Source organism: Tiliqua scincoides, chromosome 3, assembly GCF_035046505.1.
Source record: "Tiliqua scincoides isolate rTilSci1 chromosome 3, rTilSci1.hap2, whole genome shotgun sequence".
NCBI lineage: Eukaryota > Metazoa > Chordata > Lepidosauria > Squamata > Scincidae > Tiliqua > Tiliqua scincoides.
Genome location: NC_089823.1, coordinates 208302099 through 208330090, shown reverse-complemented (window position 1 = coordinate 208330090; position 27992 = coordinate 208302099). Strand labels below are relative to the sequence as shown.

General features: G+C 40.0%; 1 protein-coding gene across 4 annotated transcripts; it reads right to left on the bottom strand.

Moving 5' to 3' along the window:
• Positions 1–94: 94 nt before the first annotated feature.
• On the bottom strand, positions 95–25734 carry MFF (mitochondrial fission factor). Of its 4 annotated transcripts, XM_066620105.1 has the most exons (9): positions 25551–25734; positions 24150–24312; positions 19011–19231; positions 16846–17018; positions 16028–16116; positions 10136–10294; positions 3871–3930; positions 2219–2303; positions 95–908 (listed from the first exon to the last, which is right to left on the bottom strand). In XM_066620105.1, exons 2-9 carry the CDS (start codon positions 24185–24187, stop codon positions 777–779), a joined length of 957 nt encoding a protein of 318 aa, XP_066476202.1. In that variant the 5' UTR covers positions 24188–24312; positions 25551–25734; the 3' UTR covers positions 95–776. The 4 variants fall into 4 exon arrangements, with proteins under 4 accessions (XP_066476202.1, XP_066476204.1, XP_066476203.1 ...); XM_066620107.1 differs by lacking the exon at positions 10136–10294; XM_066620106.1 differs by lacking the exon at positions 24150–24312.
• Between the last annotated feature and the right edge of the window lie 2258 nt (positions 25735–27992).

The window sequence follows — 27992 nt, the reverse complement described above, 5'->3', positions numbered from 1 at the left end:
CACATAAAGAAGGATAAGTGCTTTTCAATGTACATATCTTTTACGCACCAGTAGAACACAGGGCACACAGCTCTTTAAAAAATGTAAGCACTGCTTGGGTTGACTATTTTATTAAATACACTACCATAATCTTTAGATCACTCATGGACAGACTTGCTTAAAAATGTATTTTTTTTTAGAAAAAACATTTGCAAAATTAAAGCTAAAATACATTTTACACACACCTCTGATAATCTGCTGAATTATATTAGCAAACAATGTCTTAGTATGTACATGTGCTTGAAGAACAAGTGAGATACTCATGAACCAGGATGCTTTTAATCTTGCACAACAGTGTGTCCAATTTGGTTAAAAGAAAACAAGTGCAATAAGGTTAGCTATAAAAGGTGCTGCATTTAATAATGGAATAACAATGAGAAATTCATACTTAAATTATGCCGTTGTGCAGAATTTCAAAAGTCCAATTTTGTCCTTATAAAGAGAATCATATGCAGGACACCCTACCTAGATTGAAATGGCAGCAATTCCTTTTGCAAAATAATTCAATCCAAATGTACACCAATACATGCAAAAGAAAGATAACAGAATGTTACAACAAATCTGAAAAAAAGTTCCAGCATCCCTAACACTGTAATTATGTTACAGCTGTTTACTGTGGCAGACGTTTCCAGGGCATGGATCATAAGTCACCATACATTTCAGAGACGGAAACAAAGGACATTGCAAATTCTCTGTATTTCTTGACTGTCAAATCTTTTGAAGAGTTGTGGTCTTTTTTAGCGCCGAAGCCAGAGCCAACCATTTATTAGCCAGAAAGCTACAGTAATTGAGTACATGATCATTTCTCTTTTAGCACGTTCTTTGTTTTCTTCTTCCAGAAGCTGTAGGCGACGATTAAGTTTAATTATCTAAAGATTAAAAAAAAGACAAAGATATGCAGTTCAGTTGTTATGCTTCCACAACTGTTAATTACCTCAAGATTTCTCTTTCACCAACTTTAGTTCTGGGTGATCACAAGGCAATCTGCAGCTCTAACAGGTCTTCTGGTTCCACTCTCCTAGACTGCTAGATGTTATTCCCTCATTTTCCACATCAATGCAGACAAAGTGATTTACCATAGATTCTCACCTATAAGATGAGAAAGTTTTGCCAATAAGTCAACTGTAAATCATCTCCTTGCCTTATCTGTGTCACTCAAGGATCAGGGCTGTTCAGGCAGCCAGGGACAGCAAGAGGACAATGGAAAGATAATTAGTGGGCTATTTGTCTCCAGGATAACAAGGCTGAAAGCTGCAGCCAAAAGTTAACCTTTCAGTTCTCCTGAGAGAAAAGTAAGCCAGGCTCAAGGCCTCCATTTAAATCAAGCAAGCCTTGTTCTCTTTGGCAGGATCACACCCAACCCTTCTGCACCATTTTGCAAATCTTAGGCAGGGGTCTGGTTTTTAAAACACCATGATGTAATCCTCATTTCCATCTGAAACAAAGTCCAAGGCTGCTGTTCAGCACACCATTACTTAAGAATAACACCCATGGAAAGCAGTGGGTCTACTTCTGAGTAAATCAGGTTGCAACTATGTATAGCTGCACTTGCTCAGGCACAGTCCTTGTAGCTTATCTCTCTGCTGTGAATTGAATTGCACACTCCCAGTTATGCGTTATAAGTTGTATGCTATATGTTGAACCTATAGCTTAACACACCAGGCACCTTAGAGAAGGATTTGATTAATAGTTCTACTGGTATGTTGTTTACAGTGCACTTACTCAAAAGTTGTGAAGAACAGAATTTTAGAAGTTAATGAATAAAAATGTATCGTATAATTTTTCACCATACTTTTAATAATTAGAGACAGTACAGTTCAGTACAGTTCTCAGGTAACAATTATTGGTAGGTTATTTTTCAGGATCCGGCCTCAGGTAAAAATCAGACAAAATTATAGTCAGATACCCCCCTAAGTTTATCTTTCCCCAACTTATCCAAGGCTTATAGAAAATTCCATGATCTTTGGCTCAAAACCAGCCCTTGACTTATCTGTGAAATCAACTTATGCTCAGGTATCTGCGGTACGTTTCTAGCGCTGGAGGAACCCGAGCATTTCCAAACATTAGCACAAGTTTAGTACTACGCCCCTTGCACCTCACATTCATTATCATAATAGATAAACCATTGACCGTAAGATGGCAAGTGGCATACTGACCACCATACAACAGTTTTCAATACCTGTCGTCTTAAAGAAGCAGCATCCACAACTGTCAGATCTTCTGGTGTTCCGTCAAATGTTGTATCCACATTTGACATTGTGTATCTATGAAAAAACATATGCTTCAATAGCATGCATGTACAGGAATTGCAGGCTAATGGATCAAGCATGCTGCACATAGCATTCAATGCATACCATCATGAAGAAGCAATGCTCAGTCATCATGGAAGAGCAGCTATTTACAAGTGGTTATTCCTGCACAAATTCTTATTCTATTTTAAATGGTACAAGGTAGCTTATGAAAGACATTTCATTTCTTCTTTTTCCCTTCTTCCACTGCATCCCTCAAATGGGGAATCTTCTAAACCAGCAATTTGCAACCAGTGTGCTGTGGCACACTGGTGTGCTGCAAAGGGTCTGCAGGTGTGCCATGGGAGTTTGGAGGAGGTTGATTTAGGGCCATTGAGGAATCTGACCCCCCCCCAGCAGCACAGTGTGCCCTGTCAATTGTAAAAAAATAAAAAAATAAAGGTGTGTCCTGAAAATTTTAGCGTTTTGTCAGTGTGCCAGGGATGAAAAAGGTTGAAAACCGCTGTTCTAAACCTTACCAGTCCAATTTGGATGGAATTTGAAATGTTTTCTGCCTCATCAGCCTCATTTACATAAGGTTGTATCCTGAGTTAGTCATGGATAAGCTTTATCAATGAGACAAGTTATTTATGAGTAACTAAAATCCCATTTATTTCAATGGAACCTGGGAATCCTAACTTTCCACCCTAGGTTGCAGGTGGGCCTAGCACAATCTTTTACCAATGGAATTCAAAGAGTTTCTTTCCTGCAAAACAGAGCATAAAATTGTCCTAGTCACCTTTCTTTTATAAACCATCTGTACAGTCATAATCCATTTTCTAAGGTGGAACAATAAAAAGGAATATTTTTCTATATGGGCAGCAAAGTGAGCCCAACACAAGTGATTGCAATTTTATACTTCCAGGTCCACACTAGGGATTGGAAAGGAAGATGGTACCTTTTTTCCAAATGCATAGAAAGACCCTTTGTTCAGTATATTAGACCCAAGTACATTCAGGAGCAACTGAGAAGCAGAAAATGCTCCGTACAACAAGCAGCATTATTAGGGGAACACTTTTCGAAAGAGCTTCAACTTGATTTTTCAACTACAAATGGAACCTCCCTATTTTAAATATATATATCCCAATCTCAAGAATTCTACACAAGTTTATTAGGTAATATACTATCAAATTGGTTTAACAGTTTATCAGTGCTTTAGTTATCTTGCACAAAATTTCCAACCTAAAATGACACTAATCCTGCTAAAATCAATGAGAAATCTATCAATGACTACTGGAGCATGGAATCATCCCTTAAAGAACTGCAGATATGTTTCCATAAAAAGAAAGTTAGTGAAAGGATTTTAAGATATTGGAAAGGGAGCTCAATATATTCAAAATAAAATGCATAAGACAGTTTTGGCACCTCTTTGTGCATGTGCGTGTGTGCAAAAACATACCAAGGATGCAATATTAAGCATACTTACAAGGATTAAGCCCTGCTAAACTCAGTGTGCTTGAGTAAATAAGTCCAGAAGCAGGCTGTAGCTAGGTTTGGTGAAAACCATGATAACCTACATTCAGCTAACTATATGCAAGTTTACCTGGCGTCATGTTGAGGATTAGAGGAAGTGGCAGCAGACGACCCACCACGTAACACTGGCCTAGGGCAAGTTTTGTAGATAGGAGACAAAAGACATAAGCAGAAAACAAGAAAACAGAGAGAAGAGGTAGAAAAAGTCAAAAGAAAGTTACAATATTTACTATACTGCACTGAAACACTATACCAGTGGTTCCCAAACTGTGCACCATGGTGCTCAAGAGCACCACAAATTCACAGGGGTGCCATAGGATGTCCCTGTGGCCTATTCTTACTGGTTCTCCTGGGTACCACCATCTTTAATCATGCAATTCAAGATGAACACCTGGGATAGCCATACAATGGCGCAGCTGCAACAGGGCCCTGTGACTGCAGGGTACCATGACTGCAGCAAGTTTGGGAACCTCTGTATTATAGTTTTATCCCTATTTAGCTTAAAGTTTTATAAATACTATTACTAGAATGCAAAGGGACTGCAATTCCAAAGTTAATTTTTGGGAAGAAATGTTGGAAGAGAAACTTGCACAAAGACTTATTTTTAAAACTATACAGATGATCTTCCATGCCAAAAATGCTTAGAGGAAAAAAAAGACTGTTGATGCTCAACCACGTATAACATTCTTCACCCACTTGCAGTATGCCCAGGATGCACTGCAGAATTAAACTGCAACTTTCCAGGAAACAATTCAATGTGCAAAACTACAACCATGGATATGTTAGGAAGAGTCAGTGTCCTTCCATTAACAAGAGAAAGAGGTGTGGGTGGGAACAAATATGAGAACATAGCAGATCCAAGTGGTTTTATCTTAGGTTTCTTCTACTTGAGGAAGCTGCTTAGTTTGCATGGGCAAGGGCCAATTTTGGCTGATCTCTTCCCTCTCAATCTTCAGCTATCCCTCTGAAGCTATCTGAATTTGTTCTAAACATTGGGGGACTCTCAGATATAAGCTTCTGTGAGGTACAAGGGGCTTGATGGGAAAGGACAACTAGCATCCAATGCTTCTTCCCTTGTGTAAGCTGGGCTTCTGTGAGTGGAAGAAATCTTAGGATACAGCTGAAGATGATTCACAACTCAGCATGCTGCAGGTTTATATTCTTCAGGTGCTTTAAAGGAGAATTTGTTCCCCTCCTCACTTAAAGACTAGAACAATTTTCAAAAAATGTTAATTAATAACGGCAATTTTAAATAAAAGAAGGTATACCATTTTTTCCAAAAGATCTGGGAACTCATTTGTCAAACTGTATTTTGAAGGTCAAAACCTTTAAAAAAAAGAGCAAACGGCTGGCCACCAAAACTGGCCATACCCTCTAAACAGAGGGTGAAAATGACACAACTTTTGCATCTGTTCATAAGTTAATTTTGTTAGTAGTCATAATACATTTTGTTAGAATACAAGCTTTCTTTTTTTTTTTAAAGCATCGTAGTCTTGCTCCTGACCTATTCAAGTGCTAGTTGCCAGGAGCAATTTTTTGGGCCCTGGTGCCTACTGGGCATCTGGAATTTTTCACCTCTAATCAGAACCAAACAGAGTTGACAATATTCACCCATTATACTTGGTATGCTGCTATTAGACTGAAACACAAGGTTGAACTCTACCTTTTAACAACTCAACATGAGGCTGCTGTTCTCTTTTCAATGAAAAAGAGAGATTATACTACTATTCTAAAATATATCTGATGAAGACACACACTCCACATTTAATATCTTTACTCCACACATGCATGTTCATCACTTACTGACTTGCAACAACTAGCAATGACTTACATATGTGAAATAGCCACCACAATTCAAATAGCAGAGATTTCCTGTCACCTAGCATAGGCTCACATACAATTCAGCAAGCAGTGGCAATCCTGGGGCTTCTGCCACCCCAGGGCTATCCCTGTAAATGCCTTCCCCCAGGCTTCTGGATGCAACCGAAGGCATCCTCTGGTTGCGTCCAGAGGTGTTCTATGGGCCAGAGAGGCCACATGCAGCCTCCCTAGGCCTCAGAAGGTCTTCTAAGGGCCTTAAAATGTCACTTCAGATTTTCCCTGAAAAAACCAGAAGTGACACGGAGGGCACTGCCATGTGCCATCTCTGACCCTTAGAATGCCTCCGAATGGGGAAGCAGAGAGTAGGGGTGGCCCTTGGGGCTGCACAGCTGGGGGTGTGCAGATATGCCACTGTCAGTGAGAGATGAGATATCCTGCTGCTACACTGTTTGTTTAACAGGTTGTATTTTCACAACATTTTTAAAATTACTATTGTTAATTGTAAAACGCTTTGGAAGCTTTTGTTTCAAACTGGAATCGGGATAGAAATGTCTTAAATCAATCTCCAGGGACATACACACTGTGTGCATGAATTGGCTGTTATATGCAAAGTTTGTAGGTCTGCGCTACTCTTGTGTTGCTGGGCAATGCACAAATGCAGCTCAGTTTTAAGAACACATGGAGAGAGAAGACAGTATGTACATACCATCTTAGTTCCAGTTGCTAGAAAGTGTGGTGTAGAGGTAGAAACAGAGGACCTCAGTGTCCCTTTGCCCCTCACAACCCCAGAAGGAAAAATATCAGAACATGTTTTAAAAAATGAAGACAATTGTCACAGAGGAACTCTGCAGATGGTGGCAGGTTTATCAATATACTGTATAAACTGCTAACACTGAATCAGACCATGGTTCCCAACTAATCCAGTGTTGTCTGCTCTGATTGACTGTATGGTTTCAAGATCTCAAGTGAAGGTAATTCCCAGACTTGCTATCTGAAGAAATGAACCAGAGACCTGCAGGCAAAACATGTGCTCTGCCATTGAGCCTGACCCACTTGAATCTTGTAGTGACACTTGTTGACATTGTTTCCCTTTAGTAAATGGATCAATGCTTCATCATAGCAAGCATTTCAGCCCTATATTCATCTTTGTTTCAAACCCTACCCACAATGCTCCGTTACCATTTCAGTCTCTGAATGTTAACTATTTCGGATGGTATGTAGTATCTTGCTGAAAGCATTTATTATTTTTTTTACCTTTTTATACTACAAATTGAATTTTATTCAATTTAGAAACTAGCATTTTGAACAGTTAGTGTTTCAGAAATAAAGTTACTGAAAGACTGCTATAATTGTGAACAATTTTATTGTTTTAATTATTATGCTATAATCTCAAAACAATACCTCAGTTAGCTTCTTTTGGTCATCACTACTACAATGCTCATTTTAGAAGACCAAAGCTGTACTGAAATTGTACACATTTACTAGGGAGTAAACCCCATTAAAGACCGCAGAACTTACTTTCAAGTAAACATTCATAAGATTGTACTCTACAAAAATGTGGTTTAAAATCTAAGATATATCAAAAGGCTCTTTTATTTTTAAAAATAATTTAAGAACAGCTACAACTACAAAATTTTAAAATGGAAAGAACACTAAGCTGCTTTAAAGAGTGTAGAAATATGTTCTCATATTTTATAACAGAGTACGGGTTGTGTCTCATTATACACGAGGGTTCCATTTCCAGAACTCACATGGATGGCAAAAACGCACTAAAGCAAATCAATTTAAAAATAGGTGATTTAAAAACAGCCTTTCTGACCTTTTGAAATGCACACAGAGGCAATCGGTTTCTCCAGGTGCTGAGGCTTCACTAGGAGGCAGCAATCCCTCCCTTCACCAGGAGCAGCAGTGAGGGAGAAAGAATGGAGGTGATAATCACTGCCATTTAGCCTTCTTTCAACATGCTCAGGGGGAAGGGAGGGGTTTGCCTTGTGCCTGGAGAGAAAATGATTGATGGATTGTCAGCCCTCTCTCACATTAACGAGAGAGATTAATGAGGTTAATGAGAGACTCTTAAAGGACTGTTTTCCTTTAATTTAAAGGATACTTCTCATCATGTTGAGATACAAGAACCTGTAAATAATCTGTGAATCATGTAATCACTTGCATGACTGTCTCTCTACAACAGTAAAAAGCAGTTTTTAAAACTGTGATTTTAAAGGGATGCATTTTTCCCCTTCTCCAGGGATCAGCACATTCCTTCTCATTTGCAGTGGCCATTTGTGTTGAGTCAAATCCGTGTATAAAAAATCCATGTATAACAAGAACAAGGTTGGACCTGTATTGTTAAAAACTAAAGTGGGTCAATTTTCACCATCCAAACTACATAAAACAAGGAGAAGCCCAGCAATGTGAACAGGAATAATTTGGATATATTATGTAATTCACTAAATTCGCAGGCATGTTCATGAATGTTCTTGTGATAATAGACTTATGTGATAACGTACGGATCCAGGTAACAGATGTCTTTCATGTAGGGCAGGTATATCTTGTCACTATTCCAAGTTTACACTGGGGTGCTAGTGTTTACCTGAACTCTCCTCTAAGATCAGTTTCTCCCAGAACAACTTCAAGGACAGGGAGAAATTATAAACAGAGAAGAGTTAATTAATATTAGTTACGCAATGATGAATTCTCAACATTTTCATTCATAATAGTAGTACATGCACCCAACCAAAACAGGAACTGTGTAGAATAAAACTTCCACCAGAAAATATTTTGAAAAGAAAAATTAAAACAAACCTAAAACTAAGTTATTGAAAATAGAACAAAGCCAAAGTTCAATCACTTAAAGAAAGAGTTTGCCCAACACTTAAAGAAAACATACCTTAAACCACAAGAAGAATATACTAGGAAAGTCAAGAAAGCAACAATATAACATTATATAAATAAGCAGCATTTTGCAGCCATGCAAGTGATACATTTTCCAAATTTCACATTCCTACATGAATACTAGAATAGCTTCATCCAACAAAGAAATGTATATTAAAGAGGAAACATGCGCACACACAAGAAGATGTCATCCTTGATTTTAAGAGTGAACTTTGGAAAGAACTATAGTAAGAAACCATTTTTATAGTTCCCAGTATACCCCAGGGACATTAACAACAGTAATTAGGCACATAGGTTCTGGCTGCCTAATTTACAGAATTTGAGAATTGAGTAGTGAGGCAAAGGCTGTTTAGAAACTTTATATCTTTATATTAAACAAAAACGCTCTTCTTCAGAAGACAAGCTGGCAATTCATAGCTTTTACTATGTGGAAAGGAGTGGGTTAGGTCTCTGCTGATTTCTCTGGTCACTTTTGCTCCAAGACTAGTACAGTATATGCTTTCCCACTAGATTGGTGCTTAATGTACCCCAATCCTGGAAGTAGGGTAAATTATACTAAAAGGAACATGACCTTTCTACTTGCACAGGTACTCTTCAATTCAACATCCACTAAGATCATAAGATCTCAGGAGCTGTACAATGCAACGTGAGGACTGTGACTCTAAAATGTGCTAGCCAAAATTCCCAATAGCCAACTTGCAAATTCTCCAGTATTCACTCCATATGCAATAGAATATCTACATTTCTGGTTTTCAATCTGACAAGTAATTAAACACATTTGGGGGTGGGGCCCTGCCTTTCAAACACAAGCATAAAGAAAGATTCTGGACAGTTATGTCTGAAAAAATAAACCTGGTTTGTCATATATAATGCTTACTATATAAGCATTTATACTTACTTACCGCTAAAGTTTTAAGTCACAGATTAAACTTCCTCCCACCCATCATTACTTGATGGGCTAACAAGAAGCAAAGAGGTCTTGGAGTTTTGGAAGAATGGCAAGCAGAGCCTGCAGAGGCTCTCTCCTCCAAACATCATATATTTAAGATCACTTTCTTTTCATTTTGTATCCCAAGTTACTATATAGCTTTTCTCCAGGGTGAAGCTACTGCAGCTCTTTTTCTACAGCAAGAACTAAGATAACGGAAACAAACAGCACTTAGCCAAAATCAAAGTCAATTTGTATTTTTATCTCTAGAATCTTTAACAAGACTAATGAATCCATTTTGGCATAGGGGTGTTGCCGTAAAAGGAATATTCTGAAATGTGATTGAGGGAGGGGGGGGGAAACCCTCTCCAAACACTGAAGTGAAAAGATTTACTTAGTCTGGCTTGTGCAGGAACCTTGATTGTATTCTGTTGTCATCCTGTGTCCAATTTGTTCTGGGGGAGAGGTGGGGATTTTAATTCATTATTTAGACATAAAGTCTAGTTAGAGATTTAGACCAATTCCCATGAAATGTGAATTTTGGAAATGTCATTTACAAACAGCAGAAGCAAAAGAAAGCCAAAACATGTTAATTTTATGCCAGGTTCTTTAACAAACCAAAACCAACTAACTAGGAAAAAAATGTAAATTAAAAAAGGCAGTAAACTGGGCAGAATCAGTGATGGCCAATCACCTGCGATTTTCATCCAGCACATCCAAGACTTGCTGGTAAGCCCTACGGGTGGAAGACTGGATAAGCGACAAAATGCCTCGAGCAGAGTAAAGATTAGATCCATCTTCAGAGTACATTTGGGGAGGACAGACACGAACCTGTTGAGGTGATGGTGTCACACTGTTTGCGCAAGCGTGGCAAATGGAGAGAGAAACACTTGTATCAGGTGTAAGTCAGGAAAAGTTTTACCCACCAATCAACCCTTTTGGAAAAATTAAGCTGATCCCATTTTTTCTTATGCCTCCCACATCAACAGGTAAAATACCATCAAGGAAGAGAGTTAGTGGGTATCTTGCAATTTCATCTTGAATTTCTTTGTATGGACCAAAATAAAAGTCATTTTCAAGAGAATGGTTTTGATCCATCATGCTTAAGAGATTGTTGCATTGAAACCAATAAGCACAGTAATATTAAGGTTTGTTGTTTTTTTAAAAAGTCTCTTTTCAGCAGATACTAGCTATAGTTAGATTTTTGACATGCTGTGTGACAGAATCATACATCATAGAACATCAAAGCTTTCTATATCTCAGGTGTTCATAAACAGGAGGAAGGGGCACAAGGTGGAAGTGCTTTGAACACTGGACGTTTTTAGATCAACAAGAGTGATATTAACTGTTACACAAATAGGCTGCATGCAAATGCGAAGAATATGCAAACAGAAGACTAAACACACATACCCCTTCACAAGTCCCTAGAAGTACTAGACATCGTCCCAAATATTCTGACAAGCAAAAATATCTTTCAACAGTCATTGTGAAAACAAAAAGTTGAGGTACTGCCTCCTGGAAAACAAGTCTGGGTGCAATCTGGCACCACTAACACATATGAGAATTTCACTATTTCAACAGGATACTGAATAATTTGTAATTCTTCAAGACTGACCCTCAGAGAGCTGTTAATCCCACCAAGATTTCAGGGAAGTGCAATTCTGAAGAGGTAGAAGAACAAAAGTAGAGAGCAAAATCTTGTGCTAGTTTTAAAGCTTGTGTAATCATCTTTTTTTGGCTTTAAAAAGTGATATTTCTTCCTTTTCACATTTGATTGCCATTCAATTTTGAGATTAGACCAGCAAGTGAAAATATTACAGTTAATTGCTATGCCTCACTGCAACGGCTAACCAAGAAGTAGTATTACATAGTTGTATTTCTGAAGCAATCTGGAAATGGAGTTCCTGGCAGAATCATCAATAGCACTTTTGTTGGGAAGACTGCATCAAAATGGAAATGTTGCAAAAACATCTTAAAGAACTATTTTTTAAATGAGTCTTATGAACATTACCAAGAGGGGGCTCTGGCAGAACCACCAAAGAATTTTCAAAGACAATCCAAGAACAGAATACTCTAATTTTTGCTAAAACTACAGGAATTAACATTCTAGAAAGTGTTAAAGGAAGAATTTGATTGCGACAGTGGGTAGGTTGAAAGAAAATAGAACTGATATCCTGGAAAGATAAGTACGTTTGGGTGTACAAAATTGTACATATGCAATGTCCCTGCCTACACATTCAATGAAATGCCCTGCTAAACTTATGCGCTGTGTAGACATTTATGAACACCTCCTTTGTAGAGTCTTTGTATAAATGTGTCTAATGAATAAACTGAACATTTCAGAAGAAGGATGTCTGTTACACTCTGCCTTGAGCAGGAGCACTCCTGAGTGGTTTAAGATGGACAATAGGCAATCCTGCAATCCTGAGCATATTTAATCAAAAGCAAGTCTTAAAAGATTTAAGGGGAAGATTGTTTAGAAGTAAAGCACTCTCTCACACTGTGACCATGGCAACAACAGAATAGAGATTGTCAGATGTCAAGCTAAAAGCGACTAATTAGTCTACTGCATACCAGTAAAGCTGTAACTGAATACTAATTTCACTAAAATTTCTATATTGCCCAACAGCATATCCCTGTAAGGCAAGTCACTGCTATCATTCAGATCAGATGCAATTCTAAATATAAACCACGCTGCATATGCAAAGTTAGCTACTACTATGAAACAGCATCACAAAAATTACCTGGCAGGTTTTAAAATCGTGCAACCGGATCCCATAAATAGATACTCACAGGTAAGCCTCACTGCATTTAAGAGCTTACTCCCAAATAAGCATGCATAAGATGCATAAGATGCAGTGAAGCCCAAGCCCATTATATTAATTGTTAGTGTACATGCGGACGCAATTTGGTTCTGCATGTTTTCCCCACACACTGAAACAGTCATGATGGAGGGAAGAAATGGGAGATCCAGACCGGAAATATGGTAGGGAAGGATTTGTATCCCCACAACTGAATCATGGGAGTACGAGTTTGCCACAGATCCCAGATGACATCTAAAAAGGAGAAACCTCAGCTTTACCCTACCAACAGTGGGTTGTAGTTTCCCAAGGTCTTCTTCCACAAGTGGACAGTGCCCTATTTGTGCAACAGGACAAGGGCAATTTTTACTCATCTCTCTTTCTCTCTGTAGCTCCCTGTGCTCCTCCAATATCTACCAGACAATCCCGCAATTCTCGGGAACAAATTTTCAGACGTTGTAGACGGCTGCAAAAGGAAGGACAGATGGGTAAAAATCGTCCTTCCCCCCCTTGTGCAAATGGAGTTTTGTCCACTCACAGTTAGGATGTGAGGATACAACTCAAAGAAAGGCAGAAGTATAGATGACATATGGAGAAGTTCTCTACAGAAATTTGTCAGATCTCATTCATACTTTGGTCCAAAGGGATCTAATGGAAAAACTTATCTGCAAGTAGAACCTATGGAGGGGAGAGAAAACAAATTCCCTCACCCCACCTACAAGGCACACCTGATGAGGCCCACCAGATAACCTTGCATGAGCATCACGTTTGTATAGGGCCTATGCATATATAATTCAAAGTGTATAAACCTGAACCATGCAAACAATATTCCACACAAAGGAATCAACTTGTGATGATCCCAGACCAGGAATCCAATGTGTTGGATTTTTCACATTATGCTCACACAGGGACATCTGGCAGAACTACAAGCAGGACTGGCATACTAATGGCAGGGCAGAAAAGTGCAGTCTTGCTTTCTCAACACATATTGATTCTATTTATGGCAGCTTCTAAATTAAAGCAGCCTATCATATTTTTAAAACCATCCATTTTAAGTCCAATTATTTTTTCCTGTATTCATCACAAGAATGACACATGTCAAGTGTATGAAAATTACAATGGGAAACAGGTTCTCTTGCCTTCTAAAAATTCTTTCAGATGCTGTATGCAAGATTAGACAAGGAGAACAATGCTATTAAAGACGCTTTTTCATTTATACCAGTAAATGATTAATAACTAGTGGTCAAGCTTACGTGACATTCTGAGCTGCGTTTGGTGACCGGTAGTGTGACATTATAATTCATAGGACAGTGTCAGGATTCTGCTACCATGAGTAATAATTCTGATTATCTTAAACAGGCAGCTTTCTAAATAAATGGAAGGCCATTAAGATAGGCATTGTTATTACTTTTTCTGTCTAGTCATTACTAGCCCTGGAAAGCATTTGAGAACCTGTGTCTGTTCAAAAAGTTCCCAAGACAGCCACTAGATATAGTTGTCTGACAAATGCAGAGATGACAATGGCAACAGATGACACTGCCGTTCTTAAAGGAACAACAGGAAAAATAGAACTTGTGCTAATCTTCTTGTAGAATTCATAAGGTTTGGCATAGAAGTTTTCCATTGTTACAGCTAACATGCTAGAATGTCATGTCACAATTCATATACTAGAATGTACAAGCTGCCCCAAGTGTTGAAGCTGCTGTTATCTATGGCAAATGCCCAACTACAACCATGCATACAAGAGAACCCAAGAGTCATGGATCACTGGACAGCAGCAAGTAGGAAGAAGGGTTATCAAGATTGTTACACTGTGCAACATTCCCACTAAATGAAGCCATTCTAACCCATGGGGAACCACTGAAGTGCTAGAATGCCATCCTCTCTTCCTTTCTCTTTCTTCCTTTCTCTTTCTTATACAAATGGAATTGGAAGACATGCCTGCTATGGCAACAGCTACATTTAGCAAAGACTCCAAACCTTCTCTGGACACTTTAGTAGATATAATTTGTGGGCAAGTTGCCCTTTGAATGTATAAGGAAGCTGTATTGCTCTGGAAGTGGCTATCAGTTCCAACAGCCACTACAAGCATGACAGAATCTTCTTTAAGCCCATGCCTTGCTCTCAGCAATTCACAGTTAAACTTCTTCAATGGCACTTTTTTTCCCTTGTCACAGTAGACCAGAGAATTGCTGCTCCAGCCCCCCCTTTCCTTTCTCTCCCTACTTTCCCTTCCTCAAGAATTACAAAGAAACATTTGTGCAGAGAAAACAAGAAAGGAGGAAGTTATTTCTTTCTTTCCTGTCATCACTGAAAGCTGAATGAAAAGTATAGCTAAATAAATTATCATGTTTGCTAACAGAAAATCTAATTAAAAGATAAGAAATTGATCAGTCATCAAACTAATACTGCTGAATTTGAACTGAGAAATATCATAGACAAAGCTCCAACCATTAGTTTCTTTTGTGGCAAGCCTCAACCACAATATTAAAATACTTTCATTCACTCAAAAATTCACCCTAAAAGTACTTTACAAATATTATTTAACACTGCACAGGCAGAGAACTTGAAAGAACTATTTAAAATAACACAGTGCAATGTACTACAAAACACCAGTTTTCATTTGATAAGCTTTAGAACTACATAGATCCCCCCCAAAAAATGCTAACCAAAAGCAACCAACATGATCTATGAGATCCTATGAGACTATATAAAGCAAACTGGGATATAGCTCATGACTGCTTTGCAGGTATTTAAGAAGCTGGATTCATATTTTCAATCAGATGCTGTCATCTACCAAAGGATTCCCAACATGTCTGATTACTTTGATAGCCAAAACATAATTGTGTGCTTACATTAACACATTTGAAGATGACTTAGAGATGCATTTAGGACTATTTTTAATAGAGTAAAATAAAGAGTTTAGCAAAGTATGCTTATTTAAAGTTACCTGACCTTACTGTATGAACATTTTTAGCAACTGCCCTAATGCTACGTCCTGCTGCTGAAACAGAATTAAAGCAAAAGAAAGCTGTACAGGTTGATTACCCCTTATCCAGACATCAGAAATTCAGACTTTCAAAATTCCAACTTTTTTTGGGCCGTGACTTAAAAAAAACAACAACTTTTTCCTGCATCTAGGTGGCATAGCACCATTACACACCTAGCAGAGGAAGCCGACAGGGATTTTTCAGGCACTTGACCATAGTGTGATGCATTATGGGGCGCAAGTCAGTGATAAGCTGGCAGGACTTCTTCTGTTTGCATTTTTCATGTGCTTAGCAAGTAAATCGGCAGGGGTTTTTCGCGTGTCTGGACATAGGGTAATGCTTTATGAGGCGCTAGTCAGGGTGAACCAGAAGAGGAAGCTAGCTGCACTGTGACCCCTGGAGGTGCAGAAGGCAGCACAGAGTTGAGTCAAGTGGGTAGCATATTGCAGACTGCAGCACGAGCACTTGTGAAGTGTGAATGCAGTGTGAACACAGAAGTGAGTACAAAGAGAAGTATTTTCTGAAGTGTGAACAAACTTCGGGTCCCATCCCCAAGATATTTCACTATATCTATCCAAGTATTCCAAAATACAGAAAAATTTGAAATCTAGATCACTTCCCATTCCAAGCAGTCTGGATAAGGGATACTCAATCTGTACTCACAACTTTTAAGTTACATTATTTATTAATCAGTAGGATCAGCATTTGAAAAATGCATGGACTGGGAAAGAACATATGGACCCTTTGTTCAAATTAAAAAACACACTACCATACATCAAGAATATTTCTACTTACAGTGACTCATTCCTGATCAATTGACCATTTTGACGACTGGCATTTTCACTCATGGAACGCTCTCTTTTCAGCCTTCCTACTGAGCGAACCTGAAAAGCAAAGCAGGACAAAAAGACATAAAAGCAAAAAAATAAGTATTTCTACAACCCCTTGGCAAGTTCACCTACCACCAGTCAACAGACCACTTCCATTTATGGGCATAATGAATAAAGGGCTGTATTTAAAGCAGCAAGAGCTACTTTCTCAACTGTCTGCAACAGAAGTCATTTGAAGAAGCAAGAGATTATCAGGTGGTGAAGAAATAGGAAGGGCAGCAATGTAGTGAGATATGAAAGTGGAGAAGCAAGGAGGGGCAAGTATAGATTAAGTGCTTGAAACAATCAGAAAACATTATATAAAAATAGTGACCATTGTTAGGAACATAACTAGTTAACATAACGTTAATGCTTACCTGATACTAATGTTCTTAGTATCAGAACAAGGCACATGAAGAATTCTAACAAGTAGAATAAAGATCTATCTCATAATCCCTTAACCTCAACAGGTTCCCACTTCTTTAAATCAGGTAGTGATCCTCCTACAGCTTTTGCCTGTATGACAGACAGGCTTCACTGAAGCAACAGCAAAGCAACCAGAGCTCATGAACCATACAAAATGCTTTGGGGGTACCTTTGCTTTCAGGAACTGTTAGTAATAGCTACTCATACTACATAACTGACCTGAAAAACAGTGCAGGGATTTTTTGCCTTCTTTTTTACTTTATTCAATACAACATGGAAACAAACTGTGACAGAATCAGAGACAGAAAGAATACTAGCCTCTTCATTTTGAGGAGTCTGAAGAGGGGGTCTCTCTAGGTCCATGAAATCTAAAGGTCGCTCGCTGAGTGAGATAACGCGGGGAGGTGTTTTCAGTGACAGAGATTTGAATGGAGTTGATTGAAGAAGATCTAGATCTGGTGGCCTGGAAAGTGGAATGTCTTCACTATGGCCTGTAATAATAGAGTTTCCAAATATTGTTAGAGAGAAATATTCTCTTAATTTGGCCTTGATAAGATTTTTGCCTAGTTCAATTTTGGACAATTTCTGTTCACATAGATAACAAGTTGTTTCTGGACTGAACTTTGCTTTCAGAAGTATTTTACTCAGTAATATATTTGAGAAGCTGATAGGAATACATGGCAACATCAGAATATGGAACTTTCCTGGCAAGAAACCCACCTCTGCAAGTTACTGGTGTTCCAGGTGAGACTTTGAATAGAGTTTTGAGATATTTGTTCTCAGGAACTTCTAGCTAATCTGTCTAATGTAACCTTAGTCCACAGCTTCTTATAATAACTGAGGAAAGCCTTTACTGTAAATAGCTTAAGTGCAGGGGAAATGAAACATCCTTCTTTGCTTTTTGCAAAGCCAAGAACAGCCTGTGATACTCTGAATGCTTTAAGCTTGGCAGAGGTTAGATGACAGATCCAGATGGCAGATCCAGACCTCCAATAGCTGAAACTGTGCAATGACTTAACCTTTCACAGTGGATGAAATACCTTCTAAAGATGACAACCTTTGTATTGGGAAAACAGATAAGCATGGAGGCAAGCAGATATGTACTTTATGGATTTTAATCCTTCTCCCTCCCCTTTTCCCTAACCCAGGTGAAAAACCATTAGAATTAAGAAAAACCTGTAGAACAAATGTCTACTGATTCAAGCAAAAGACTGCTTTTATTTTAAAATGCAGCATATCATGACTGTTCCATGTGAATTAGTACACAGCACAAATCTATTATGCAAAATCATTAGAATAAGACTGGAAACCTACATATATGTACTTCAAAGTACATTCCACTGAAATCAGCAGGACTTTCAAGTGAAAAGGCTTGTTACATACTGGACTCTTCGCTATACAACCAACTCACACTCCCATTTCCTGAAGCCAGTTCAAAGTATACTTTAAGTCATCCACAAGTCAGTATAAATTCTGCAAGACTGTCAACTTGGAGTCCAATCCTATCCAACTTTCCAGCGCCAATGTAGCTATGCCAATGGGGCATGCATTGCATCTTGTGGTGGAGGAATAGTCAAAGAGGTCTGCTCAAGTTCAGGGAATGTTTGTTCCCTTACTCTGGGGCTGCACTGCAGCTGCATTAGTGAAAAAAGTTGGATAGGACTGGGCCCTGAATAGAGCAGAATGTTGCAATGAAAAAATTGGAAGATATTCAGTGTACACAAGCATTTCTGAGACAGTATATAGGGACAGACATTTTGATCACATCTTACAAGTTTATTCCAACAGCACTTTCTTCTCCAAGGAGCTTAGGGCAGTGAGCCCATTAGGCAAAAATTCTAGATACAACTATACCATACTGGACACTTGTTGGCATCCTTCAGTCTTGAAAGACCACGGTATCGCGCTCTGAATGGTGGTTCTGGAACAGAGTGTCCTCTCCAGTGCGCGAAGCCTGGGTAAAGTAGATATGGAGAATAGACTGTTTCCCATGCAGCAAATCCCCCCTCTCCACGTTGCTGAAATGGTCCAAAGGAAAGGCAGAAGCCAGTATGGTTGGATCCAGCGGCGTCGCAGGAGTTGCCAGAACGTGACTGTGTTCAGCCATGAACTGCCTCAGGGACTCCGGCTCTGGATTTTGCCTCGAGGTTGACTCCTGAAGCCTTTTCCGTAACTGGATGTAGCCACAAGGCAGTGGAGGTTTGGGATCAGAGTTTTCCTTCTCTCAGATGAACTGCCTTCCCCGGTTAACGAGTCCCATCTACCCGGTGGCTGTTTAGTCACCTCTTACAACAAGTACAGCCAAACTGAGGGCCTATTCTTATCCCCAACCCCCAGGGGATATACTGGACACTATAAGAATTCTTACATAAATTGTAAATCATTCAAAATGGCCATTTTTTATCAGTAACACATGGGAAGTTAAATGCAGAGTTTGACAGCATAATACTTTGCAACTTCTTCTCACTCAATAGTAAACATACCTGCTACAACAATCCGCTCTGGCACCTGCATTGTTATACTGGCATTCGGAAGCCCTTCTTCAGCAACACTCTGCTCAAGGTCAGCATTTGGTGGTGCTACCTTGAGTTTTTCTGGAACTCTCATTCTCTGGTTGATCCCTTCAGTATAGTTCATTTCATATTGAATTCGATTCATTTCTGCTATTTCGGCAGCTGGAGATGGGAATGCTGCCGCACTCATCCTGGCATGAAACAAAACAACTTGAATTATTTCTCAACAGTAAAAAGTCGTAACACAGGCTTCTTGAAACACAATAAACTAAATCCTTCCACTGTTTACAGAAGGTTTTGGGGTTGTTTTTTTTGGGTGTGTGTATGCAAGAGTCTTTGCTACTGTGCAGATATAATGTCATCATCTCTACAGTTTAGACATCAGAGTTAAGATTCAGCAACATTCTTCATTCTTATTAGTCACCACAATCTTTTCAGAGTACTGCATGGGAACAATCTTCACATTTTCTCTCTTTGTGCAGCACAAAAAAAATGAGGATATTATATAATCAGATCAACCATTCTGGTTGGATGCAGAAGAGATGGTAGCATCAAAAATATTCAACATATAGGGTACAAAGTGAGACAACATTAGGAAAGTGCTCTGGTACTATCTCAATTCTGACTCGTATTACAGAAAAAGAGGATATGCAATAACCAGGTTAAAATATAACCTCTCTTCTTAACAGATTAGAATAAAATCATCTGATTAAATTCTGAAGATTGTACCACCCAAGTCAGTTTCTGCATTCTACACAGCCTGCACTAACTATACCAGAAGGAGAACCATTCTAAAGAAATGAGACTTCTCACACAGATAAGCAAAACATAGTTAAAGATCAACAGCTGAATAAACTAATGAACAAAATACATATATGTACATGTACGTATACAGTACATAAGCTGCCTTGGGTTTTCTTGCTGGGTTAAGAAAAACTGAGTACTGCATTAGTGTTTTAAACTAGTTTTAAACTATATTCATCACAGCTAATCTGTGCATGCCTAGTCAGAAATAAGATCCCTTGTATAGGATTGTGTATAGGATTGCATCCCTATACCATTACAAGTCCAATATTGTTATACACAGATTTTTTAATACACGGATTTGACTGAACACGAATGGCCACTGCAAATGAGAAGGAATGTGCTGATCCCTGGAGAAAAGGAGAAATGCACCCCTTTAAAATCACAGTTTAAAAAACTGCTTTTCTTACTGTTAAAGAGAGACAGTCATACAAGCGATCATTCCATTCTTCAGCTGAGCCAGGCAAAGGCAAGGGATCCTTTGCATTTCTGATTGCTGACTGCCTTTCTATAACAGTAAGAAAAGCTGTTTTTAAACCACAATTGTAAAGGGATGCACTTCAATTTTTTAAAAACTGCTTTTATTTAACACATTTTATGGAATCAGCAGGGAGTCACCTGGAAATGAATCTTTAAATCTATTTTCCACTGTTTTTTACCCACTAATTTTTTTAATCCACTAGGGTTCTGAAACGGAACCCCAGCGGATAATGAGGGACGACCTGTAGTTTGTGCTTGCCTAAAGCAGGAGGACTGACCAGTCTTGAACAATCTACATTTTTTTAAAACTACAATCTCTTCAGTCTATTGACATGTTTTTAAGTTTACAAATCAAGAACATTTAACTCTAAAAAGTTAAGGCCAAGCTAATATTTAAGTGCTCTTCAGTATGTACTTACTTGAGAATGTAAGAAGTGTTTTGCAGGATCAGACCCCAAAGCCTAACTTCATTTATATTAGGTATGGTTTTTTAAAAACAGTAAAGATGGTCAACTTGTATCTCACAAACCACGTATCACTTCAGAAGCAGTTTCTTGCATCACTAACAATTCAAGCTCCATTTGTTGTTTAGCATCAATAACTAGCCACTGATCTTTGACATTCACTACACTTTAGGCTAGCACAGGCTCTGCCTGCGAGCCAGAATGTGTGACATCAGCTGGTTTAGCAAACCTCATCATCTCCCAAGTGATCACAGGAGATTTTCCACATGGAGCTGACTCTCTTATTATGAAGGAAAAATGAGACAAACAATGCTAGGTGTCTGGTTTCTGCCTTGCGGAAACCAGAAAATAAGTGGAAATGTGGGCTAAGAAATCTTCCCTAAACCAGGGCTAGTAAAAATATTTCAATTTTCTAGGCATTTATTTAGTTAACAAACAGTGCTAGGCTTCTGGTTTCTGCCTTGTGGAAGGTTGGCCCTCTGGAAGGTCATGAAGGGAAAGAGGAGATAAAAGGAGACTTAGAGATGGCAGAAAAATTAAATGAGTTCTTTGCATTTATCTTCACGACAGAAGAGCTTGGGCAGATACTGCTGCCCAAACGGCCCCTTCTGACCAAGGAATTAAGTCAGATAGAGGTTAAAAGAGATGTTTCAGACCTAATTGACAAATTAAAGATCAATATGTCACCAGGCCCAGATAGCATCCACCCAAGAGTTATTAAGGACCTTTTGACTAAAATATGCAACTTGTCCCTCAAAACGGCCACAATGCCAGAGGATTGGAGGATAGGAAATGTCACACCAATCTTTAGAAAGGGAAAAAGGGGTGACCCAGGAAACTATAGGCCAGTCAGCCTAACATCTATGCCGGGTAAGATGGTGGAATGCCTCATCAAAGATCGAATCTCAAAACACATAGACGAACAAGGCTTGCTGAGGGAGAATCAGCATGGCTTCAGTAAGGGTAAGTCTTGCCTCACAAACCTTTTAGAATTCTTTGAAAAGGTCAACAGGCAAGTGGATGCGGGAGAATCCATGGACATTATATATCTGGACTTTCAGAAGGCATTTGAAAGGCATCCCACACCAAAGGCTAGAGAAAACTCAGTCAAGAAATTAAAGGGCTGGTCCTCTCATGGATTGGGAACTGGTTGAAGACCAGGAAACAGAGAGTGGGTGTCAATGGGCAATTTTCACAATGGAGAGAGGTGAAAAGCAGTGTGGCCCAAGGATCTGTCCTGGGACCGGTGCTTTTCAACCTCTTCATAAATGACCTGGGGACAGGGTTGAGCAGCAAGGTAGCTAAGTTTGCAGACAACACCAAGCTTTTCCGAGTGGTAAAGACCAGAAGCGAATGTGAAGAGCTCCAGAAGGATCTCTCCAAACTGGCACAATGGGCAGCAAAATGGCAGATGTGTTTCAATGTAAATAAGTGTAAAGTCATGCACATTGGGGCAAAAAATCAAAACTACACATATAGGCTACTGGGTTCTGAGCTGTCTGTGACAGATCAGGAGAGGGATCTTGGGGTGGTGGTGGACAGGTCAATGAAAGTGTCGACCCAATGTGCGGCAGCAATAAAGAAGGCCAATTCTATGCTTGGGATCATTAGAAAAGGTATTGAGAACAAAAGAGCTAATATTATAATGCCATTGTACAAATCAATGGTAAGGCCACACCTAGAGTATTGCATCCAGTTTTGGTCGCCACATCTCAAAAAGGACGTAGTGGAAAAGGTACAAAAGAGAGCGACTAAGGGCCCAATCCTACCCAATCTTCCAGCACTGGTGTAGCCGCAATGCAGCCCCAAGATAAGGAAACAAATGTTCCCATACCTTAAGTGGATTTATTTGGTGCTGCCCCATCACAAGATGCAGTACATGCCCCACTGGCATGGCAGCACTGGCACTGGCAAATTGGAGAGGATTGGGCCCTAAAATGATTACTGGGCTGGAGCACCTTCCTTATGAAGAAAGGCTACAGCGTTTGGGCCTCTTCAGCCTAGAAAAGAGACACCTGAAGGGGGACATAATTGAGACATACAAAATTATGCAGGGGAGAGACAGTGGATATAGAGATGCTCTTTACCCTCTCACACAACACCAGAACCAGGGGACATTCACTAAAATTGAGTGTTGGGAGAGTTAGGACAGACAAAAGAAAATATTTCTTTACTCAGTGTTTGGTTGGTCTGTGGAACTTCTTGCCACAGTATGTGGTGATGGCATCTGGCCTAGATGCCTTTAAAAGGGGATTGGACAAGTTTCTGGAGGAAAAATCCATTATGGGTTACAAGCCATAATGGGTATGTGCAACCTCCTGAATTTAGAAATGGGCTACGTCGGAATGCCAGATGCAAGGGAGGGCACCAGGATGCTGGTCTCTTGTTGTCTTGTGTGCTTCCTGAAGCATTTGGTGGACCGCTGTGAGATACAGGAAGCTGGACTAGATGGGCTTATGGCCTGATCCAGTGGGGCTGTTCTTATGTAACCAGAAAATAAGTGGAAATGTGGGCTAAGAAATCTCCCCTAAACCAGGGTTAGTAAAAATATTTCATTTTTCTAGGCACTCATTTAGGGCCCAATCCTATCCAACTTTCCAGCTCCGGTATAGCCACAATGCAGCCCCATGTTCCCATACTTTACATGTTTACATACTTTCACTTTACATACTTTCACATGTTCTCATACTTTAAGAAGGCCCAAAGTGACTGCCCCTCCACTACAGGATGCAGCGCACATCCCAATGGCACAACTATACCAGCACTGGAAAATTGGATAGGATTGGGCCCTTAGTTAACAAACAATGCTAGGGTTCTGGTTTCTGCCTTCTGGAAACCAGCAAATATGTGGAAATGTGGGCTGTTAAAAATCTCCCCTAAAACAGGTAAAAATAATAACAGGTAAAAATAATAAAAATATTTCCTAGGCACTCATTTTGTTAACTGTGCAACTAGATCCCTGGGATTCTCTCAGCCAGGCCCAGGGTAGATTGAAGTTGATTTTAACCTACAGTATGAATTAAAATTAGTAATGTCATTATGAATTTCTTATAACTTCCACCCCTCTACTGTAAGCTGCTCTGAACAATAGAAAAGGGACATATAAAATAAAGAAATACAAGAAATGATAAAATACTGTACCTAGATAATCAAGGTTGGATAAACACTGCTAATTAGTCTAATGCTTCTATCTGGAAGTGTGTGTAGAGAGGGTTGTGTTTTGCAAGGATCTTTTTGAGTACAATATACAAAACAGTTTGCCATCAACCAACATCAAAATGCCTACCACATAAGTTCTGATGAAAAGGCATCCTCTACTCACTACTACAAGTGCAAGTTCAACTCTACAACTTCCACTAACCTTCCTAAAGGCATGTCACTGGTTGTTCGCTTGCTCATTTTGGTGTTCGCTTGCAATCTTTAAATAAATTATTACTAAACTGCAGCACTGTTTATTCTATATAACAGTCTCCCTAAATAGTAGAACATTTGTACACAAGACAGCATGACAACTGGTTTTCGAGCTGTAAAAGGGAAAAAAAAGAATAGAGAGCGACATTAGGTATTGCACTTCATAAAACATTTGTTTCTATTTAGGTATCTATTCTATAATGTTAGCTTGATAAGATAAAGTGAAATAGCTTCCATACATACTAATGGGGTTGCACAGATGACATTTCTTATAAAATCCCCAATTCAGATTTTGCAAGAATAGATATCATTCACAGTGGTGTTCCTAAAGAAGCAAAACATGCAGCCAGATGACAGCTGCTAGATCTATAAAATAAATAATGCATCCTCAACAAAAATAGATTGTTTCTGCCCAGCCAAGTATAACTATGACAACAGGGAGTACTGTATTTAGCGTGTAACAATTGCTTTGATCCCACACTGCAGTGGAAGCAGATCCAAGATAAGAGAGACTACATGACCACTTAAACCTGTGGTGTACTGTAACCTCCACAAGCATGAGTGTGTATGTGGTGAAAATTGCAGGGTTGGGTGGGTTACAGAACACAAAACCCATACTTCAGTTACTGGAATGGCTACTACTGGACCTGGACTATGAAGATTTGGGTTCCAGACTTACTGAATGACCTTGAGCTAATCACTTCTTCTTTACCCAATCTACCTCACATGGTTATTTGGATAAAAGAAGAGTGGAGAGGGGTTTTGTACAGTGCACCAAGCTCCTTGGAGAAAGGAAAAATAAATGCATCTTGTATGGGGCAATGGAACTGCAAGGTTTGTGAGACCACTGGAACAAAACCTGTATGAACTTGTCCCATCATGAATGGTACACACAGAGTAGTGAAGGTGCCTGATTTAGCCTAATTGAAATAATGATTAGCAAAAGAACAAGGGGAAAATCAGCTTACTCCCAGGTAAGTGTGGATAGGATTGCAGCCTAAGAGCCCAATCCTATGCCTGTCTACTCAGAAGTCTCACTATAGTCAATGGGGCTTACTCCCAGGTAAGTGTGAACAGAGCAGCCTAAGAGCCCAATCCTATGCCTCTCTACTCAGAAGTAAGGCCCACTACAGCCAATGAGGCTGACTCCCAGGTAGGTGTGGATGGGACGCAGCCTCAGCCTTTCCTGAGGCAAGGAGAAACCTCAGGGCTGCCCGCAGGCGGCTGCCTGTCCCAGGGCTCCGGGGAGGGGGAGAAACCCCCAGCCACGCAGGAGGAGCCCGGGGCCTTTGCAGGCGCCCAGTGTAGGAGTGGGGGAGGCCAGGCCAGGCCCAATCCCTTTCACGCTCACCCGGCGGGGGGCGGCTCCCTGGTCCCACGGAATCCCCTCGGCGACTGCCCGAGGCTCAGCAGCCGTTAGCGGTGGGGCATCCAAAAGGCGCGAAGAAGAAGACCTCGGCTCACCCCGGAACAATTAAAAACAACAACAAACGATCCCGCTTGTCCCCATTAAGCTGCCGTAGCCGGCTGCCGGAAACGCACGCCGGCACGCGCCACGTGACAGGGGAAGGGCGGAAAAGAGCTGGCAGGGGTGGGGTTGAAGGCGCGGCGGCCATCTTTGCTAAGGGCAAGAGCTATCTTGGGAGGCTGGGCTTTGCTCAGCACTCTGGAGTTGGGTCTGTGTGAGTGCCCATGAATGAATGAATGAATGAATGGCTGGCTGGCTGAGGTGATTTCTCTCTCCTCTTATGGTTTCTTCTGAGGGGTTTGGCCCAGTGTTGTTGTACAATGCTCAGATTCACCTTGTGTCAGTGTTTCTCAAACTGTGGGTTGGGACCCACTAGGTGGGTAGCAAGCCCATTTCAGGTGGGTCCCCATTCATTTCATTATTTTATTTTTATTGTATTAGACTTGATGCTACCCTGGTCTGTGACTGCATTTGGGGAAAGGTTACAGACCTGTACTTTGAACAGGCTACTCCAGTGGTTCTCACACATTTAGCACTGGGACCCACTTTTTGGAATTAGAATCTTGTCAGGTCCCACCGGAAGTGATGTCATCAAACAGGATGCATCAAACTTCCAATGAGCAGACTTCCCTCAAATGAGGAAGCTGGTTAGAAGGAGGTTGAAAGGGAAGGTAAAAAGAGTCCAGTCTCTCCAGAGTGCATGGAGGCTGCTTAAAACAACAGGAGTAGAGTAGAGTAGAGTAGGGTGAGGAACTCATAAGAGTGCATATGCAGTTCCATTATATAGTTCAGTTAGCATTGTACCCTATTTGCAACATAATTTCAGCGAGTACCCTCTAACTGGCACTTGTTCCATCTTAGCCAGTTCTGACTGCTTTCTGTAGTCCTTGATTTTAACTAGCTTGCATATTTCACACAAATGAAGCTTGTTCCGGGCAGAATTGAGAACATTGCCATACTGAATTTGTCTAGGGGTCAAGATGGAGTCTGTCTTGTCTACAATAGGAGGCTACCCAGTACCAGACAATATCTTCAGACAGATTCTGCTCTAGTTCAGTTTGTCCCCTGCTCTAGCACTTTGCACGGTCCATCTATGGGAAGTACCACTGGAACTTGTCCATCCTGTATCTATGGTCCATCCACTGGAAGTAACTGGCAATGATATCATTGCCAGTTACTTCTGGATTGGAAGGCCAGATGCAATGCAACAAACACAGGTAAGTGGCTCAGGACATATGGGAGGGCTGTTTTGAGTGCTTGAAAAATGCATGCTGGAGTTCACCAAGCTGAGCCTCCTACTGCTGCTTGTCATGTTGCATTGCTGGTCTCACTGGCAGGCAGCAGGGGTCTTGAGGTTCCACGAGTACCACCGGATACCACTTCAAGTACCACCAGTGTTACAAGTACCATTGGTTGACTCAACCAAGTTGAGAAATAGTGCATTGCTTCCCTGTAACAGCCTGATCTTCTGTACCATTAGATACACCTATACTCCCTGAAATCAGTTGAAATCCCTCCCTGAAACCTGAACCACAATACTAGTGTTTTGCTAACCACATTTGTAGCAAGGCAAGTTTTCTCATAGGTTATGCCATTCTGTGTTTCTTTTCTTGGCAATGATTCATCAGTTGTATTGGTGTGTTGATTCTTCCTTGTTTGAACATATCAGCAGAACTCCTGAAGAGTTTCGTTTCCTTAATGCCCCATTCAGGCTTTGCTAGTAGAATGGTGATAGTTTATAGTATTTGCAATATTTTACAGCCTTCAATGTTTGCATCACAAATGTTATGTTTTACTCAATAAAATGTGTTTTCAGTGTAAAACCTTGTTTGATTTCTCAGGGATAGACAGTACTTGCTTATGCTAACCACAAAAATATTGGCAGCTGGATGCCCAAACACTTGTGCATAATGGGGAGAGAGAAAAATAGCAACTGTAGGCTCTGCAGCCTTTTGCATAAATCATGAGAATTGAGTGCAAAGACTGCAGAACCAGTGGGTTAAGATAAGACTTTCCTGTCCCATGTGTACTGAGTCCAAAGTCACTTTGAAAGTACAGGAATAGATGGAACAAATGGGCAAAGATTTCCTCTAATAGATATATAAGAACAATAGTATACACCAGATATCTTCCAGTAACTCAGTTATTTATTGCTAAACATAAAAAAGGTCTTGCTGGATCAGGCTAAAGGCCCATCTAGTCAGCATCTTGTTTATCACTGTGTCCCATCATCAGCTGCCTGCAGGAAGCCCACAACTGGGAGAAAAAGATACACTACTCTTACGTCATTGCTCCTTGCAGCTGGTCTTCAGAAGCACATCGCCA